Consider the following 18,975-nt stretch of genomic DNA (forward strand, 5'->3'; position numbering starts at 1 on the left):
TGTATATACATGATAGGTCGAGTGAAATTTAAGTGTGCTAAAAAGTGTCCATTGGACACCTTGTTTAAAAAAATCCATTCTTTGAAATTTTGTTTATTTTCAATACTTTAATTATTTACACTCGTATTCTTATTAGTCACACTTCCACTATCATTTTAATCATATAATTTTTCATTTATTAGACCATATGATAAAACAAATGATGAAATTGTAAATAACAAAAAAAATAGAGTGCAAATAATTGGAACAATCATCATGAATGAAGTTTTGCACGAGTAATTCAAGAATTACAAGTTTTTCCTTCTTTGCGGATATAAGGGCATATTCTTGTCCTATCAAGGAAGCTGGCAAACAGGGACAGGGCGTTGTTGGGTCCAAACTACTGAACGGACGAAGTGCCATAATGACCCACATTAAGATTCGGGTCCAGATTTGGTCCAAAAGTTCCATGATGACCCTTTGATGGAGATTAACCTTCCATTGTCATTACTGAACTTTCCATATTTTTCTCTTTAGAAAACCAGTACTAGTGACTTGAGCATTGGAAATTCTTCTCCTTTTTGTAGCCGGTTTCCTCATTCGCACTCCAATGCCTCCAACATCAAAAGTATAGGAAAGAAAGACAGCTTGCATTACCGAAATTTCCACCTTTAATTGTCAACCTAACTGCTTCCTCCATGACCATCTCAATTCTCAAAACAGGCTAATATTTTACTACCACTTCATTTCAATAATCAGTCTCTACTTTTACATTACGCATCGTTTCGTTGTTGGCAACCACAAAAGAATTGAAGATTCCGTTACTACGATTATGACATTAAGCATCATGTCATACTAATTGCTAATTTGCTGCAGTGCTATATAAGACTTGAATTTCAAACTCAGCTAAACTGATTCTAAGGTCAACTATCCCTCCACCCACCCCGGCAAAACCCAGAAAGAATAAAAATAGGAAGTCACCAAATCTCACAAACCAAACCAAATCAGGCAAAGCCATTTCTGGGTTTTTCTCATCTTTCCCCAATCTGAAATGGGTAGGAAGCCAATTGACTCGGAACCCAACAGATGGGGCTCCATGATCCTCCTTTTTCTGGGGCTGGTCTCGTGTACTGTGGTCTACGTGTTCACGTCATCGGTGTTCAGACCTGCTGAGACTTCAGAAATTGAATCTTTGACAAGTTTGGAGGTGCAAAGTGGGAATCTTGATGGTGAAGATAGCGGTCAATGTTGTACTGGGATCCCAAATCTGGAGCTCTGGGGGCCTGCCGTGAAGTGGGGTACGGATTTCAAGTTCAATTCTGCTGGGGAGTGTTGTAGGGCCTGCAAAGCAATGTGTACTGGCAATGATGGGCCTTGTTTGTGTGATTCTTGGGTTTTTTGTGGGAATAAACAGGCGTGTGGATCAAAATTCGGTGAGGTATGTTGGAATTCTAGATAATTATGTGATGCTGATGAAATTTGCATTCATTGCTCGTTGAAATGGATTAATTTGGAAATTTTGGTAGCTCCGCTTACTGATAAATGGTTTCTATGTGTTGCTGCGCATTTATATTCGAAGTATGCGTGAATTGTAGGTTATGGGATATCTGTAGCTTTGTAAACCCTTAATGTTTTGGAATGAGAGGAGAGACAGAGATTTAAACTTCATTTCTTTATGTTTCTTGTTTTCACTTATTTCTGGATGGTAATTCCCCTTCCTAGCTGGTTAATACATGAATTTAATAGTTGGTCTTTATTTTCAGGAATTGCAATCGCTTTTATTATATCATTTACATAATGCTGATGATTAACGGTGGTCTTATGATGTATATAGATTGATTATCTGTCACAAGAGACTGAATTGTTTGATCTTAGTTCAGATGCTTTCAGTTAGCATTTGAAAGAAGATAAAATGAAAAATCTGACACTTGAGTATGCGTAGTATGATTAATGGCTTGGTAAACCTATGGGTATGTGATAATTGATTTTGAGTGTTGTGCTAACTTACATTGTTCTGGATCTTATTTTGTCGGTGTAGTGCTGGTTGAAGAAACAGAAAGATACTCTGGCCCCTGATCGACATGAGAGGGGGGACAAAACGATGTGGACTTCTGGCCTTGTTTTTGGAAAAGGAGAAGTATGTCATTCAGTCTATTAACAATTATCTACATCTTTATATTTCATAGATCAAGTACGTGATATGGTATTTGGTCATGACATTTTTCTATTTGTAAGCTTATCCTGTATATTTTACTCTCAAGTTTCAATTCATACCAGCATTTTCAGTTCTGTTGCATAAATGGTAAAATTAGTAGACTGAGTTCTATCTTTTAAACATATTTCTTCAAATGATTTTCTCACTTAAAGTTTTCTTTTCGTTTCCTATCACGATCAGCAGTCAATCTTGCTGAAGCCTCTATCTTTTTTGAGAGTTTGGTTTTTCTATTTCCAAAATGGTGCACGAGGATGTGTTGGACAAAACTGTTGCTGCTTATTCTACCATATGCTACAGATACTGTATTTTAATCCCTTTGGCTTTCATCTGGCTAGCTTGAATTATTCATGTTGATTTGTGATATTGTATACAAGGAAAGAAAGTCACAACAAAATTATGTGGTACCTATATTGTGGTGTGTTTAAACATGAAATTCAGCTTTGAATTGAAAGGCATTTGCTTTTTTGGTTTCCTTTAGTGATTTTCTTTCTTTCCTGCCTGTCCTTTTCTTTTTTGTACTAATCCAATATTTCTATCTTCATGCAGCTGTAGTTGTCCTTGCATCTTGACTTAATAGTTATCAGGAGCGACTAAAGCTCAAAAGGATGGGCAATTAATTAGAAAAACACTGCAGGGACTTTTCCATTATTTTTTTTATCTTCCTTTCAAATATACGTATCTGTAGTATTTTATTAAACATTTTAAGTTAATTGTAGAACATAGAAACTGCATTTTGGAGTCTTCTTTGACTTTATCATTGAAAAGATAGTATTGAAAGAACCAAAAGCCAAGCAATTGTAGGAGTACTGCAGCAACTGCAATTTTGCTACTATAATGAGGATTCAGCTTTCAAATCCAATCCCATTTTTAACACTTTTTTCTACCAATCTCCCCATATTTTGAACAATTTTTCACTTGTTTCTTTCATGAATTCAACAGAGGACTTCATCTCATTATTTGATATAGTCAAAATCTTATTTTCATATCTCTTTTCGAAATCTTTGTGCAACATATATACTTGTTTCTCTGTGTCTACTTTGGGGATCGGTGGAATGTTTCTTTCAAAATATTTTTGGATGTGAAGCACATTGTGCTTCCTGCAAGCTTTTGCTTATTCATGTTTCCTGTAGGGCATAATTGGCATGGAAACTGATTATGGAACTCTTCACATAAAGGTAATTTTGCTTGCTTTTGGTTATAGTGGAAGCTTTTTATGTTTACTGATCTCACACATCTGTCCTAATGGTTTTCATTTTATATAGAATCAGCTTCATGGAGACGTTTTAAACTACGTTGTAGATTATGAGTTATTACATATAGTACTGTAGATCGTTGTGTTGTACTGAATGCACACAGTGGCTGAGAAACTTATTTGAGGGTTGAAAATTGTAGCCGAAGTGGGGTTTGAACTTTTATTGAAATTCTTGCAAAGCATTTAAAGTGTAGGTGAGATTTTTCAGAGTGTTGCAGTGTAAGAATTTTATGGAAACTGTGGACAGTTTGTAGAAGCAATTTTCAGAATTACATTTCTTTGTTCTGTAGTTTTGTTAAAATGTAATGTGAGCTGTTATAATTCTTTGTTTTGGAATTGTATTGAAACAAAACTTAAGATGTTAATATAGCTTTTTTCCCTGGGATTCCATGATAGTTTAAATCAGATATCTTTCTCTATGTCTTATTCCCCTGCTTAGAGTTTTTTAAGGCGTCCATGGGTCTTCTTTAATGCTAAAATTCAGATTTGCTCAAGTCTTCCATGCAAGTGTCTCATATTCTAGCTTATGCTTCTGGAGCCGTTCCGGCATATTTTTATAAATCCCGCACTGTGATACCATGTGTTAGGAACACTGACTTAAGAAAACCATAAGACTGCTGTAATATTCACTGAATTTCTGCCGCAATCATCATTTTTCTTCTATTTTCTTCCTGCACATGGTTAATATGTTGTAACCTTTTCTAGTGTGAGACTTCCTCTTTGACTTCTTATCCTTTCTTTGTCTTTAATACAATATTCTTTCTTGCAGCTTTTGCCTGAATGTTCACCGCATTCAGTTCTCTACATCTTCGAGTTGTTATCGTTGAAACACTGTGCAGGCTGCGAGCTTTATCGTGCTGAAACTCGGGTTCAGTCTTGGGATTCACATGGAAACCACATAAAAGATGTAAGGGCCGCAATTTTTTTTATTTGTTTTTGATAGTTGCATCATCTCCTCTCATGTTCTATCGCTTATGAGTGCAAATGCACTAAGTCTTGATGGTCTCTTCCAATAGGGTTCAGGCTTATGTGTTGCTGTCAGCGTATATATATCAGTCTAAGACACTCTTTGGGAATCTGTATGAATGGACACTTAATTGGTTATGTCGATGTCCTTTTTGATATTCCCCTTGTTTGAGCAATTTATCAATATTATTTTATGTATATATTTGAGTGTGTGCATATGTGTGTGTTTTATATGATAACTCTGCGTATGAACGCATGCAGGCACATGGGTTGTTTATCTCATCATTTTATCGTATACAAGAATCTTGTGATCTTCTATTATTTTCTACTCAAGTTTCTGCCCTGCTTCTGAATGCTTTTCTAACTTTCCAGGCTTCCTTTGGTCCTCCATTCGCACTGATTCAAGGAACTCTTAATGCCCAAGGAACGGCTTTTGAGAAGCTGCCAGGTGAATTCTGTCCAACAGTAAGACGGGGATCTGTGGCATGGGTTGGTTCTGGCCCTGAATTCTTTATAAGCCTAGCAAACCATGTGGAGTGGAAAAAATCCTATACTGTATTTGGATATGTACTCCCCGAGGACATGGAAATTGCTGAGAAAATTGCTCAGCTTCCCACAAAATCTGATGTCTGGAACAATATTAAGGTGGCAGTCTTGGAGAAGCCTGTATCTTTGTTGATACGAAGAATGAAGAACAGTCAAGAGGACCTAAACCAGAGCGCTAAGTAGGACAGGGCTTTTGTTGGCTTTATCGGGCAACTTTGTAAATCAAATTATAGGTTTGTCTCCAAAATTTCCAGTTTCTTTTACTTGTATACCGTTTTTTATATACTCAATCTAGCATACAGTTTACAGGACACAAAAGATGTATAACATGGCATTTTGAGGCCTCAAGTACGAGTACTCTGGAAAACTTTGGCTGTGGTTATGCCATTTCGGACTCAAGGGTGCATGAGTTAATTAAAAAAGTTGCTCGAGCACCTTTGACGCACGCATGTAACAATTTCAGATGGTTTGTTTGATGGAGGGTCTGACTCTGACATTATGCAATAACAAGTTGGACTACATCTTGCTGCCAGATGCGAATCAAGTTCCGTGGTTATTCTAGTCATGTCTCATTGATCGGTTAATTTCTTGATACGTATTTCCAATTGTTAGGAGGGACTGCTCCTGTCCAGTGGGAAAGGGTTCAAGAATTCTACATTTAACTTCAAATATGGTCTTTTCGTTTGTTGTTACTCGTATCGCTAGGGATGATTTCATGAGATGCAGATGCAGATGCAGATCAATAAGAGGTTTACGTGAACTAATCCTCTGTGTTGTTGGTGACAGATAGCCAAGAAACCTAGAGGAAGTCCAGTGAAATAGTTAGAAATCTCGGGGTGGTTTGTGAAATTATCCCATTAGACTAGTAATCTACTGTCAGATCCCATACTTAGGGTCTATTTATTTGATAACATAAAAAAATGCTGAAACTGAACTTTTTCAAACATTCAGATGTTTTGAGTGTTTGATAAATGAAAATCTATCTGCTCAACTTGTTAAGCAGTGCTGAATTTATGTGTATTTTTTTCAGCACAAGAATCCTAACTGAATGCTGAATTCCGATAAGAATCAATAAAATTACTTTAACTATCTTATCTTATCTACCAAATCCATCAAGCAAGATAGCCGCAATTATCAAAAACCTCAAGGGATGTTTATAAAAATTATCCCAAACAGAATTGCACCATGTAGAATTGCAAGTCCTTTCCGAAAGAACGTAAAATGGTGCAAGACAAGGGGTGTACAATAGTAGTATTGATACAGTAACTTAGGGGAGTCTGGCTATGCTGTGCATAGGCGCTGCTCGCCATAATTTGATCTAAATTTTGCTTTTTAAATACATCGCCATGTAATTAATGAGATAAGATCATGTAAGTTAAGTTAATGACAATCAAAGATTTAACTAATAGAGAGATTATCAAGTTTACTGTATTAAATGCAGAATAGCCAAGTAGTTTAATGGTGTAAATGTTGCTTATCAACTAATTTTTTTCCCCTTCCAATCGTGTTAATTTGCTGGTAAGAAAATAGGTATTGTATTATTTATTAATTGGAAGTATTAATATTATGTTAGTGCCCTGCATTTATAAATGTTTCAAAAATCTCAATAATGACTGAGTGATAAATAAAACTCAGCTGTATAACATATTTAACTTACCAATATTGAAATGATTGAAGTGCAGCACTTTGAGAAAATTACATTGAATAAAAATATGATTTTTGCTATTCATGTTCCATAGTCCACAACCAAATTCAAGATTCATTTACAACCTCTGAACAAATGTCAATTTGTTCCCCAAGTAAATACCAAATATAATTAGGGAAAGCTTAGAAGTCAGATGGAATATTTTCTTCACATCCTATGCTCATAGCCTCCTGGATTCCATTACTCATCATCCTGTCTCCACCTCTATCTATGCATTAAGAAATTTTAATTGCATTATTTAATGTACTTCCTTTTTCCATAAAATCTCATTCCCAATAGGACTAGCAATTCCTAATAGGACTTCACAATTACAATTGTCCCTCAGGTTGATATACAATCAGCGCACTTAAAAGGATATATATATAAAATTTTGCTTGTGCTTACTGCTTATGATTAAGATTCTTTGTGTCCATACTCCATACTATAAGAAGAAAATGCCCTGGTTTGATACAAAAAACTGGTTAAAAATTCACAATGATGCCAAACAGCCTTATGGGCTGCAGATTAAAAGAAGATCCCTTCATCAAAATTCTAGTTCTGATCCCTAACAGGGTGTTTGTATTTTTGCTCCAAGAAACCTTATATAAGGAAGCCCAATTTAATCTTAGTATCACACACAATTCTTTCTTTGACAATAGCTACTCCTTTCTTTCCTAAGCCATAATGTTTCAATTTTTCGTTAATACCTTCTCCAATACTGCTAGCATCTCTGCTAATCTAAATGATCAAGACGCTCGTCTATTTTTGTCTTCTGCAATTTGTGGGCTTACCTTAATATGGTTTGCATTTATGTTTACCAAGAAATCAAACAAGAAACAGCCACCATTGCCACCAGGACCTAAACCATTGCCTCTAGTGGGAAATCTCTTGTCCCTTGATCCTGAACTTCCCGCATACTTCACAAACTTGTCCAGAACCTATGGTCCAATCATGACTTTTTGGCTTGGCAAAAAGGCAGGAATTGTCATTAGCACTCCCAGATTGGTGAGGGAAGTGCTAAAGGATCAAGACACCACATTTGCCAACCGGGATGTGCCCGCGGCCGCCAGGGAAATCGCTTACGGTGGCTCAGACATTGTCTGGACACCATATGGACCGGAGTGGAGGATGCTGAGGAAGGTTTGCGTTCGTGAAATGTTGAGTTGTGCTACTTTAGACACCGTTTACGCCCTCAGGCGCAATGAACTTCGACAGATGATCAAGTACGTTCACAGCCAAGCTGGAAAACAAGTAAATGTGGGTGAGCAACTTTTTCTGAGTGTGTTAAACGTGATTACTAACATGTTGTGGGGTGGTACAGTGAAAGGAGATGAGAGGGCCGGTGTTGGAGCCGAGTTCAGGAAAGTGATTACTGAGATCACTGGATTTCTGGGAATGCCTAATCTGTCAGATTTTTATCCTGGTTTGGCTAGATTTGATCTGCAAGGTATCCAGAAAAAGAGCAAGGTTTTGGCTCAGAGGTTTGATGCAATATTTGAGAAGATGATAGCGCAAAGGCGACTCAATGATAATGGGAGCGAAAGCAAGGACTTTTTGCAGTTCTTGCTGCAGCTGAAAGGTCAAGGAGATGCCAGGACGCCTCTTACAATGACTCACATTAAAGCTTTACTCATGGTAATATCTGCCATTTCCATGTTATGCATAGATATCATTTTGGTCATAATTATGCCCAAAATCACAGAATTTTTTTTCAAAAGATACAATAGCTAGTCTGCTGGCAAAATTAAGAATAACTTAGATCTCAAATTAATTATTTCAAGGATGACATAAACGAATCTAACCACTTCTGTTAGTAGTTTAATTAGCATCTGTTGGTGAAGGACCTATCCAAAACTGAATTTGTTAAGTACTATTCAAGGATGAAATATACATAAACCAATACTACTTAATTAACAAAAGGTAATAATTAATTTCCAACTCCTCAAATAAATAATTGCTGTCCTTAATTTTTATTTATTTATTTTATGGTATGTATGCATGATTGTCAACAGGATATGGTGGTGGGAGGGAGTGACACGACCTCGAACACGGTCGAATTCGCATTGGCTGAGATGATGAACAAACCAGAAGTTCTGAGAAAAGTTCAAGAAGAGGTTGACAGAGTAGTAGGCAAAAACAGGGTGGTTGAAGAGTCTGATATCCCAAACCTCCCATACTTATATGCAGTCATGAAAGAACAACTGCGTTTGCATCCAGCCCTTCCACTTCTGGTGCCTCATTGCCCCAGCGAGACGTGCATCGTTGGAGGCTACACAATCCCAAAAGGTGCTCGAGTTTTCATCAATGTCTGGGCTATTCATAGGGACCCTAGTATATGGGAAAACCCTTCTGATTTTCGGCCTGAAAGATTTATCGATAGCAAGTGGGATTATAGCGGAAATGATTTTAATTATTTCCCCTTTGGATCTGGACGAAGGATTTGTGCAGGAACAGCTATGGCTGAGAGGATGTTCATGTTTTCACTTGCTTCCTTGGTCCATTCTTTTGACTGGAAAATGGCTGATGGTGACAACATAGACCTGGCTGAGAAGTTTGGAATTGTATTAAAGAAGAAAACGCCTTTGGTCGCTATTCCAACCCCAAGATTGTCTGATGCATCTCTATATACCTGACATGACTAAAACCAAAAGCTAGAAAGAAGTCGAGGGTATGATGCCCCTAGAATATTTAAATTTAAAGATGCACTAGTTTTTTGAAAGAAATTGCTGAAATGTTTCGAATCTATGTTATAAAAATTTAGAAATCTAAAATGCTTTCAAGAATTATTTAAGATTTTATTTGATTGCATATTTTTTCAAAACTATTGCTGAGGGAAATTTAGAAATTTGTTCGATCAAACTATTATTATTAGGGTGTCTCAACCTTATTTGGCTAAACTAATTTCCTAAGGCTAGTAGAGCCCCACCCAAAGATGCTAGCGAGTTACCATGTAGGAATCGAACCCGGACTATACAGTAGTAGAGACTGACGATCAATCCCGACCGAGCTACCCGCGGAGGGTCAGTCCGTTTTCTATTAAAATCAAGTCTTTCACTTGGCGCTCGAGCTTTGCACAGGATTTCAGTCCGTTTTCTATTAAATTAAGCCAATCTCCTGGTCCTGGTAAAACAAAAACAAGACTAAATTAGGCAATTTTTGTAACAGCCCAACCTCTAAATCAGGGATGTGACTGAACATGTATAAATAAAAGTGAAGTAAGACAAATCTTCCCCACAGATTCTTTCATGCAAGTCTTGATAAGGGCAGATTGCGGCAATATATAATCAGCTAGCTAGTATTCCTTCCATTCTTGTAGGAAAAGATGAAAGAAAGATTGGGGAGATGTTTTTTCTGTCGACTGTTACCTGTATTATTATCATCTCCCCGTATACTTCCAAACGCCAGCTTAGGATACTACATATTTAATCGTTTGAAGATGCCATCACAAGAAAACGACTAAACTTCTGACCAGAAAAATGTAAATTCAGGAAAAGACGGAGATGGGATCCTCTGCATATGTTATTTATCCGGAAAAAAACAAATGGATCCTGTTCTATTCTTCACCAGATGAGCCTGTCTTGTTTAAGTACTAGCATAAATCAGTAATCTATGTAGTCGTGCTCAGCATGCAATTTTGATTTCTTTTTTTTTTTTTTTTGGGAAATTGGAGTTTCTTGATGTCGACATAGACACAAATTTCATGCCAAAATATTGAAAGGATTAGATTAGGGAGAAGAAAATAAGTAGAAAATATTAAGAGGTGATTGATTATAAGTGAAAAGATTCCATTGGGAGCAACCATCCAAAAAAACAGGATGAAGATATCTGATTAGGTAATCGAATTCTCTAAAGCATATAATGCTTTTCTATCTTCTTCTTTTTTTTCCCAGCTTATATGGAATAGGGTAAAGATTTATAAAAGAAAAAGAGCAGAGTTATTAGTTCTTGTGAGAATTCTCAAGTACTACAAAAACAATTGCTATGACATAGGTGAAACAGAAAAAAATTGCCACGACAACAAAATGGCGAATTTTGACCCGGTGCACCGATGTGTATTTGTATTTGCTTCAGCAAAACTTGCAGGATATTTTAGTGAATCATGGGTGGAAACCAACACAAGTTAAAGATGGAGCTGACGGTGTGTTGGTGAGACTGGGATTGCAATTGGCTTCTTTCGGAGTGGCATATGAATTTCGGGAAACAGATTTGACCATAAATAGGGGGAAAGGATGTCAATAAGACAATAAGGAAGAGATGGGGACAGAATGACAGAGAAGAACTTCCACTGATCAACACAATGGCACCATAGCTCGTGTGGCCGTGACAAGAGTGTAAATGAGTCTAATCAAATTAAATATTTTAAACTTGTTTGATTATTTGAATGAGTTTGAAATTTTATTTAAATTCGATTTGTCTATTTGTCAACCTAAGGTTGAACAAACGTTTTATCGAATTTAAAAACTATCGAATATAAAGTATTGTTCAAACTTGACTCGATTAGTTAGTTAACCAAGTTGGAACGAGCTCTTACCGGAGCGAGTTTGATTCAAGTATTAAATAGTTTGGTTCATCTTTCAATTCTCGAATAATCTTAAGCGGGACATGAGTGTATTAGCACGAGCATTTCTTTTTGTTCATGATCAATGTTTCTATGCTAATAATGTAAAGATTTTATTGCAGTAACCAATTTAGCTGCATAACATATAATTTTTATTCAAATTTACAAGCCAGTCAACTTCAACTCACCTTACGTGTAACTCGAGCTAATAATAATCCTGTGGAAGGCTTTGGATGGGTTTTTAATCAAATATAGTTTTTGTGAAAGGAGAATGCATTTTCTAAATATGCTAAGCTATCCCAAAATGATCAAATAGCAAGCAGCAAATTAGCCAGCACGAAATCAAAATTATACAGGAAAAAAAGATAAATTATTCTTCATATATACGTTGACGTGTATAAAAATTTATCCTACATATATACACTTTTATAAACTGTTAGATCTGAATTTTTAGGGATCTAAACAAGTCTAATTAATTTGATGAGATTGAAATTATATTTAATTTTAACTTATTTATTTATCGAGATGAACTTAAACAAACTTTTATCGAGTCGAGTTTCAGTAACTTGACTTTTTACACATAAATTAAAATTTTCATGCTTATCAAAGTCAAGCTTATACAAAATTTAAAACTATACTAAATATAAAATGTTATTCATATTTGGTTTGATTAATTGACAAATCAATCTTGAACAAGCTCTTTAATAGTAAGGTTATCCTTTTAATACTACAAAATTTTTTTGCAGTACAAATGGGTAACATGAAATTCCAAGACTACCCTGCCCTTGCAAAGCGACAGGGTTCATGGCAAGGGACTGAACCGGAGCCAAAAGTAAAACCCTCAACCGGGTTTTACCCATCTTTGCGACTATGCGCCATCAATAACTACAGCACTGCTATCCCCACTCCCAACCACCCCAGCCCCACCCCTCCCCATACCCTAGTCCCCCAACCAAACCCAACCACCCCACGCCCCCAACTCCCCAACCGGCAATCATGTGCCCCATCCCCCTTCCGTCTTCACGCGAGTGATGCCTTCTGTCCTTGGGTTCATAAAGCTTCTTCAGTTGAGTTAATTGGAGGTTTGATCAATCATATTCAGTATTTATAGATAAATTGTTTGGATGATCCATTTGAGTCTCCTGCATTGTATACTCAAGGTTTAGCCTTTTGATCCTCAAAACTAGAGTCTTTAGTCTATTTTTATTAAATAGGACTTGGGTTCCTTAAAATTGAAACTTTATTCATTTTGCCTAATAAAGTTGGAACTTTTAAGAAGCTTTGCAGTTAATGACTTGCATTATTTTGTTGGATATTCAATTTTCTGATTTTAATTTTGTTCAACTCAATTAGATGGGAACTTCACTTGTAGTTGCAAATTATTAGGACCCCTTCTCATGTTCTTGCTGTTATAGGCTCTGAATACAGTAGTTTTGCCAAAAATTTAAGCTTTTTCTGGCACTTGTTAGTTTTGGATTCGTTGTGAAAATGAAGATAGGCGGCTTCTTTCAGATCCCTGGAGAACTTGGGGGGAAGTAGACTGTGATGAGCAGCTTGTTTCATGCATATTTTTCGGCGTTGTTACCAAAGGCTTGCCAGGTTGTTGTGAGGAGTGCAGTTTGTGGATTTTCGTCGCCCTCATGGAAAAGAAGCTTTCAGTATGTAGGTATTAGAGCTGCTAATTTGGAACATTTGTTGACGCGAATTCGCTGCCAGTGCTATTCATCTAAGAGTTCTACAACTAAAAAGAAGAAGTCTGCAAAGAAATCGGTGATGAAGGAAGATAGGGAGGCGTTCTTTGTAGTGAGGAAAGGGGATGTTGTTGGTGTCTACAAGAGTTTGAGTGATTGTCAGGCTCAAGTTGGATCCTCGGTATTTGATCTGATTCCCTGTACTTTTTATAATTTTGTTGATTGATATAAGCTCTTTTGTGGATTTCAGTCTGTTATGCTTCTACATAGGTCTCTTTACTAGTGAATCAATGGTTAAGCCACTCATCTTTCCGATGCATGGGAGATCATGCTATAGGTGGATGTACAATATTGTTAGCTTTTGAATTTAAACTGAATAATATGTGTCCAGGAATTCCCTTGGATAAGGCTTTTAACATATTAGTCATTTCTCAAGCATGTCTCTAGTTTTTAGTTGCTTTTGCTGCATGTGGATGTGTATACACCTGCTCATGCGCATGTCGGTGCACTCGTGCACTTTGTCAGTGTTTTACTTTAGAAGCATTTAACTCATTCTGCAACTGGCCTGATCAACTGCGGGTAGAATCAGCAACGGTTGTTTCTGCATGTTGAGGAAGTGCAAGAGTTATCTTTTATTCCTATTGCTGCCAGCAGAATGTGGTTTTTTTTTTCCCTTGTATGATGAAGATGAATTTGCTTGATAAGATGGGAAGTCCGCATCTGACCTATGCTTGGGTGAGTCTTAACTCATGTATGTAGTAGCAGTTATTTGCTTCCTGTTGGTTATATAGAAATAGAAGCATAGATGGTTGGACATTTTCATCTATTTCTGAAAAATTGTTTTCACTTTCTTAAATAGTCAATGGGATCTTCCTGTCCTATTGTACCTTCTTCGTCGTCTAAAGTACCATCTTGCATGTGTTCATGTTGAATAAGGAGCTACTGTTATGTTTGGTGATCGGATGAAATCATTATGTTTTTCTCTTTGGTAACTATGCCTTTTCTTCTTCACAGTACCTAAACTACTTTTAGGTTCGAGGTGTATGTAGTGTGAGAGAGCGAGGGTATAGGAAGATAACAAAAAGAGTGGAATTTGTTTCCTGAAGCTTTTTCTTGATTTAATGCTCAATTCTGCAGTAGCGTTCTTGTTGGACGTTATGTTGGTGTATGTCAGGATATTGTTTGAAGTATATAATTAGGATTTCTGCTTTTAGCATGGCTTTTCTTAGGTGAAAAGATGTGCATTATTAGCTTGGATGCACTTTCGTAGCAAGATCACTGCTCTATAGCAAACATCAGATTTTTTCATCCTGGTATGGAACTTTTAGAAATTTATGAAGGATGATTGAAATGATCTTCCTCATTCATTTTCTTGTAGATATGTGATCCTCCTGTAAGTGTATATAAAGGTCATGCTATGCCCAAGGATGCAGAGAAATACCTTCAATCTTGTGGCCTTAAAAATGCTCTTTATTCTTTTAAAGCTGAAGATTTTACTGAAGGACTTTTTGGCCCTCTTTCACCATGCCACTCTTATCAGGTGAGATATGATATCATGCTCTTTGTAAACTTTGTGATGTGTTTTCTTCTTCTCTGTCTTAGATGTTCTAGTTACTAAATTCTATCAATTATGAAAATGGTGATTCCAGTGTCATTCAAAAAACTTTAAAGTGAATTATCACATTTCATTTCCTAGATGCAGCTGCTGGGCGGCGATAATATGGTGACATGAGGTTTTTGGTTGTTAGGAAGGCAACTTTTTTCATTTCAATTTGATTGAAGAACGTATTTCAAAATAAAAAAAGATAGACAACTTTTAAATGTGAACTTTTGGAAACATGAAGTTGAAAACAAGAAACAAAAGCAATTGCAAGGCCCACTTTAGTTGGTTATCTTATACAGTCCATATACATGTAAGGTTCCTCTTTATCAGTAAAACTATTGAATTGGGGAAACAAGCAATTATTAGGAATATTTGGAGCTTGACTTGTAAGATTTTGACTCTCTTTTCTTTTTATCTTGATGTATTGTGAAGATAGTAACTAAAAATTTTCCTTTGTAGGACTAATTGTCCATGAGTTTGTAACATTGAGCTTAACCTTTTCCCAATTAAAGGTTCATGCACATTAGCTGGAGAATAGCTAATGGTTTGGATTGCTATGTTAGTGCAGGGATATTGTTGACTTGTTCTTGTTCTTTTCCAGCTTTTTGTCAGTTTCTGAATAAAATCTTATTTTCTTGCAGCTTCCTTCTTCTTCTAGAGGTGAAACATCTAGCGAGCTTGTGTCCAGGAAGAGGCCACATGATGCAATATGGTCTGGATCTGGGGTAAGTTGGCTGATGACTAGGGTTTGAGTTCAGTTATTACATATGAATAAGCTGTTTGTTGGACAGACTTAAGTTTTAAGATTGTCCCATTACCTGATGCTGTTACCAATGAATATGGTAAGCCAGTTCAGTTGTTAACTCAAAAAATCTTACAGTATCCACAATATTTTCTCTTAATTTCATATTTTAGTGATTTGGAATTCATCTGATGGTTAGCACGTGGATTCACATGTTAAGAAACAGAGAACATCTTTATTTAAGCATCTGTCACGTTTGTTTTCCCCCTAAACATTGGTTAAACGATTACTGCTACTACATCTGCTGTGCTTTCAGAAACTGCATTCGACCCCTTCGACTTGACAAAAGCTGAAAGGTGTTAGATGAATTATTCCAATTCATTTGCTAAAAGACCAGGAATAGAGAGAGAGAGAGAGAGAGAGAGAGAGAGAGAGAACTAAACAAAAGAAAATCTGCGACTTGATCAGTCCACCAGCCCCACTAGTCCCTCAATCTGGTTCTTCCTTAAGATTGAACCACTCCAAGCCAAAGGTGTCCTTCTCTTCCCCTGCTGTCCTTGCCATCCCCGTCTCACATGCATCTTGTTGGTCCCCCACAATGATTGATCTTCAAGCAGCAATTTCCATCGTAAAGCCCACTCAACTGCATCCCTCCGGTCTTTTGCAATTTGTGGCAAGCAATCTTCAAAACTTCCACCATAAAGCTCGTAGCTGTCCACTCATCACCGTTCCTAATACCTGTGCGTAGTGCAGCCCAGCTTGCCTGAGAGACCTTCCTGCTCCTTACTTACAAACTGACCAACTACCAATGCTGTCAACCTCCTCTCTGGAAGTTGGATACCCCTTAACTATGAACGCATCTGAGTGTCCTTATTGTCTAAAGGTTCTTCCTTTTACTAGCAGAATTTTATTTTTCTCATATTTGAGGTAGTCTAGTTGACGGGGATTTCTTTTATTGGATCTGCGTATGTAGACTTAAAACTTGATCTAATTGCTGTTGATTGGACCCGTGTAGGACATGTAGTTGTTATTAGTTTATTATTATTATTTTTAGCTGCAGTTGAGTTTGCAGGACATAACATGTAAAATGCACCAGCAAGTGGGTAATTTTAGGGCATTATTTCAGAGTATAGAGGGCAGAGTACCCTGACCCTTCTTGAGGTTTGACATAGGTACAGATACGTCCAGTGTGGTTTGAAACATTATTTTGGCCTCAGGGTTGATCATTGTAATTTTACCAAAAATAATGGGGTAATTTTTTCAGTATTATATCATGAGTAGGAGTTTGAACTATAATTTGAGAGGGCTGTAACAAAGCTTAAGTAGATGTGCAAAACTATACATAAAAGCTAACTTTTTAGTATTTGCCACCATTTTCTGCTGGTAGCTAGATGTTTTTAAGTGGTGATTGTTGATTAACTGCTTACTTGTTAGCAGCGGTCTTGCACTCTAGAGTTTGATGGTGCATCAAAAGGAAATCCGGGGCAGGCTGGTGCAGGAGTTATACTCCGGGCTGATGATGGAAGCTTGGTAATCACCTTGCTAAGTTTCAATATCTATTTTCTTCATTGCACACTCATGTCTTGCCTTTTTCATTCTCAGAGTTGTAGGTTACGCGAAGGTTTAGGCACAGTGACCTGTAATGCTGCTGAATATCGAGCTATAATTTTAGGGCTGAGATATGCATTGGATAAAGGTTTTTCAAGTATTCGTGTTCGGGGTGACTCTAAGCTTGTTTGTATGCAGGTTTGTCACATCCATAAACATCTTTTGTGGATCCATCTTTTCTCCATCTATTTTGAAATCATTAGTTTATCACTGACCTGCTTGGCTCGTTTGCTCATAAAATCCTCATTTCATTGTTTTCATTCACTGGTTTGTTTACCCTTTTATGCGGAGCCACAGTTTCGAATTCTATTTGACATGTGATCGAAAGAAGGGAAGTTTAATTTGGTAACATCTTAAAGGCAAGTAGCATACTCTTATGCAAAGTCCCATCATGACTATATTTACCAATAATCCTTTCTGAGCTGAGGAACAAGATATTTTGTTGTGCCGACTGGCCGACTGGCACAAGGCTAATGAGATATTTTTGGAAACAGAATAACCTATCTTGGTCTTTTGTCATGATACTTGACTGATATGAAATTTGGGTTTTATTCAGTTAAGCAATCCCCTGAATAAGGTTTTTCGTACCCCTATGGCTCTTAATATCTAAGGTCAAAAAACAGTGCTACATTACATCTGGGGTAGTTAGGAGGAATGAAGCTTCTGGTAACATGTTCAATAAGCTTTATCTTGAAAATAGCCCCAGAAGGTGCATTCTTGCTCTAGCTAAGACTTCCAAATTTTCTTTCTTGGCGGTAGCTTTTTTCTGTGTAAATGTCTGGCTATTTTTTCTGCCCTTGTAAAGGTTTTTGCCAACGTAGATGTTTTTAAATGTAGCATATGGCAGGCAGATACTTCAGGCATAAAAACAGGAAAAGTATCATGTTACATTAGATACAACTATGCGGTGCCTCTTATTTGTGTGTAATGCGGCTACCCTTTATGCTTTGTTTCCCCCTTGGGAGCATCCAGGAATATTGCTTTTACTTTGTGGTAACATCTTGTTTTTAAAATTTGTATATATGGATGTGTTTTGCATTTTTCTGCTCCAAAAGTTTACCTTTTAGCTCTGTGATATAGATTCAAGGTTTATGGAAGGTAAAAAACCACAAAATCGCCATCTTGTACGAGGAGGCAAAAAAATTGAAGGATAAGTTTATGTCATTTCAGATCTTTCACGTGCTGAGAGTAAGTTCATTAAGTTCACTGTCCACTATTTTCTATCTCGGTGGTTGGGTATAATATATATTTATACATATATAAATAATATATATGTGTGTGTGTGTGTGTTCTGGTGGCTTTGGGACATAACTGGGAACTGTAGGCTTGACATTTTGCCAATGATTTTTCTGTATAATATTCTGCTAGATGACGAACTGTAAATAAAATTGTGCTGATGTTCTATCTTGTAATTTTGAAAGGACTCGAACTCTGAGGCCGATGAACAGGCAAACTTGGCCGTTGAGCTTGCAGGTCAGTTTTTTCTGTGTTTGACGCTCACCTGCACCTAGCCTTGTAGGTTGACTGAATTTATTTTGATCTTCATGTTGCTGCAGACGGCCAAATTGAGGAGGAGGAAATTGATAAATAGCCTACAATAAGGTGATATGATATGGAGTCCTCCATGCGAAATACATGGCTTGGAATGAAGTTATGTTGACTCTTTTCTCCAAAGGGTTCCATCTTAAGCGCCAACCTAATTCTGCAACAATTAACCCTATAATATTTCGTGATTTAGACATTAACCCTATTAGGCTGTGGTTCACTTCAGTTTGTTCACTGGTATAAGCCAGCACTTAAGATATTAATGTTGCAGATCTCTCATTGCATTTGTTGCCAAACATGTAAATTGTAGTCTGGGGTAAGCTATTATTCACAGTACAAAGTGCGAGATGGGATAGAGGTTTTATGCATTGAGTTTTCAGTTCTCATTGGCATTGAAATTGGAGAGCTCAATCCAACCGAGGAGTTCAGGATTGACCTTCTGAAATGGTACAGAATCCATTGCTGTTGCTCTCCTATGTAATTCCTCATTTCATTTCGAGTATCAGAGCAAACAGCAAATGTATCAATGCTGCTATTGAATAAATTTAACCTGTTTCTCATGTTTCTTGTTCTTGTTTTTAGCATT

At 36.9% G+C, this 18,975-nt stretch overlaps 3 protein-coding genes across 8 annotated transcripts; all 3 read left to right on the forward strand.

Annotated features, from left to right (window-relative positions):
- Positions 1–517: 517 nt before the first annotated feature.
- Positions 518–5,490, forward strand: LOC113779249. Its single transcript, XM_027324783.1, has 5 exons — positions 518–1,417; positions 2,018–2,116; positions 3,325–3,369; positions 4,216–4,353; positions 4,785–5,490. The coding sequence occupies exons 1-5, from the start codon at positions 1,031–1,033 to the stop codon at positions 5,139–5,141; spliced, it is 1,026 nt and encodes a 341-aa protein (XP_027180584.1). The 5' UTR covers positions 518–1,030; the 3' UTR covers positions 5,142–5,490.
- A 1,836-nt stretch (positions 5,491–7,326) lies between these two features.
- Positions 7,327–9,275, forward strand: LOC113780820 (flavonoid 3'-monooxygenase-like). Its single transcript, XM_027326599.1, has 2 exons — positions 7,327–8,277; positions 8,655–9,275. Exons 1-2 carry the CDS (start codon positions 7,327–7,329, stop codon positions 9,273–9,275), a joined length of 1,572 nt encoding a protein of 523 aa, XP_027182400.1.
- A 2,861-nt stretch (positions 9,276–12,136) lies between these two features.
- Positions 12,137–18,949, forward strand: LOC113779714. 6 transcript variants are annotated; one of them, XM_027325407.1, is made up of 9 exons: positions 12,137–12,282; positions 12,695–13,072; positions 14,270–14,431; positions 15,136–15,219; positions 16,674–16,766; positions 16,839–16,982; positions 17,925–18,032; positions 18,266–18,317; positions 18,401–18,949. In XM_027325407.1, exons 2-9 carry the CDS (start codon positions 12,746–12,748, stop codon positions 18,433–18,435), a joined length of 1,005 nt encoding a protein of 334 aa, XP_027181208.1. In that variant the 5' UTR covers positions 12,137–12,282; positions 12,695–12,745; the 3' UTR covers positions 18,436–18,949. The 6 variants fall into 6 exon arrangements, with proteins under 6 accessions (XP_027181208.1, XP_027181207.1, XP_027181206.1 ...); XM_027325406.1 differs by having other exon boundaries at positions 12,699–13,072; XM_027325405.1 differs by having other exon boundaries at positions 12,713–13,072.
- Positions 18,950–18,975: the final 26 nt, after the last annotated feature.

This window comes from Coffea eugenioides, chromosome 8 (assembly GCF_003713205.1).
Source record: "Coffea eugenioides isolate CCC68of chromosome 8, Ceug_1.0, whole genome shotgun sequence".
NCBI classification, from domain to species: Eukaryota; Viridiplantae; Streptophyta; class Magnoliopsida; order Gentianales; family Rubiaceae; genus Coffea; species Coffea eugenioides.

What these genes read in the sequence shown, in the direction of transcription:
- LOC113779249 (XM_027324783.1), top strand. Translation starts at nt 1,031, where the DNA reads ATGGGTAGGAAGCCAATTGACTCGGAACCCAACAGATGGGGCTCCATG. An exon ending in GTGGATCAAAATTCGGTGAG is followed by an intron (nt 1,418 to 2,017) that starts GTATGTTGGAAT and finishes TTGTCGGTGTAG; the next exon opens with TGCTGGTTGAAGAAACAGAA. An exon ending in ATGGAAACCACATAAAAGAT is followed by an intron (nt 4,354 to 4,784) that starts GTAAGGGCCGCA and finishes CTAACTTTCCAG; the next exon opens with GCTTCCTTTGGTCCTCCATT.
- LOC113780820 (XM_027326599.1), top strand. Translation starts at nt 7,327, where the DNA reads ATGTTTCAATTTTTCGTTAATACCTTCTCCAATACTGCTAGCATCTCT. An exon ending in ACATTAAAGCTTTACTCATG is followed by an intron (nt 8,278 to 8,654) that starts GTAATATCTGCC and finishes GATTGTCAACAG; the next exon opens with GATATGGTGGTGGGAGGGAG.
- LOC113779714 (XM_027325407.1), top strand. Translation starts at nt 12,746, where the DNA reads ATGAGCAGCTTGTTTCATGCATATTTTTCGGCGTTGTTACCAAAGGCT. An exon ending in AGGCTCAAGTTGGATCCTCG is followed by an intron (nt 13,073 to 14,269) that starts GTATTTGATCTG and finishes ATTTTCTTGTAG; the next exon opens with ATATGTGATCCTCCTGTAAG. An exon ending in CAATATGGTCTGGATCTGGG is followed by an intron (nt 15,220 to 16,673) that starts GTAAGTTGGCTG and finishes ACTTGTTAGCAG; the next exon opens with CGGTCTTGCACTCTAGAGTT.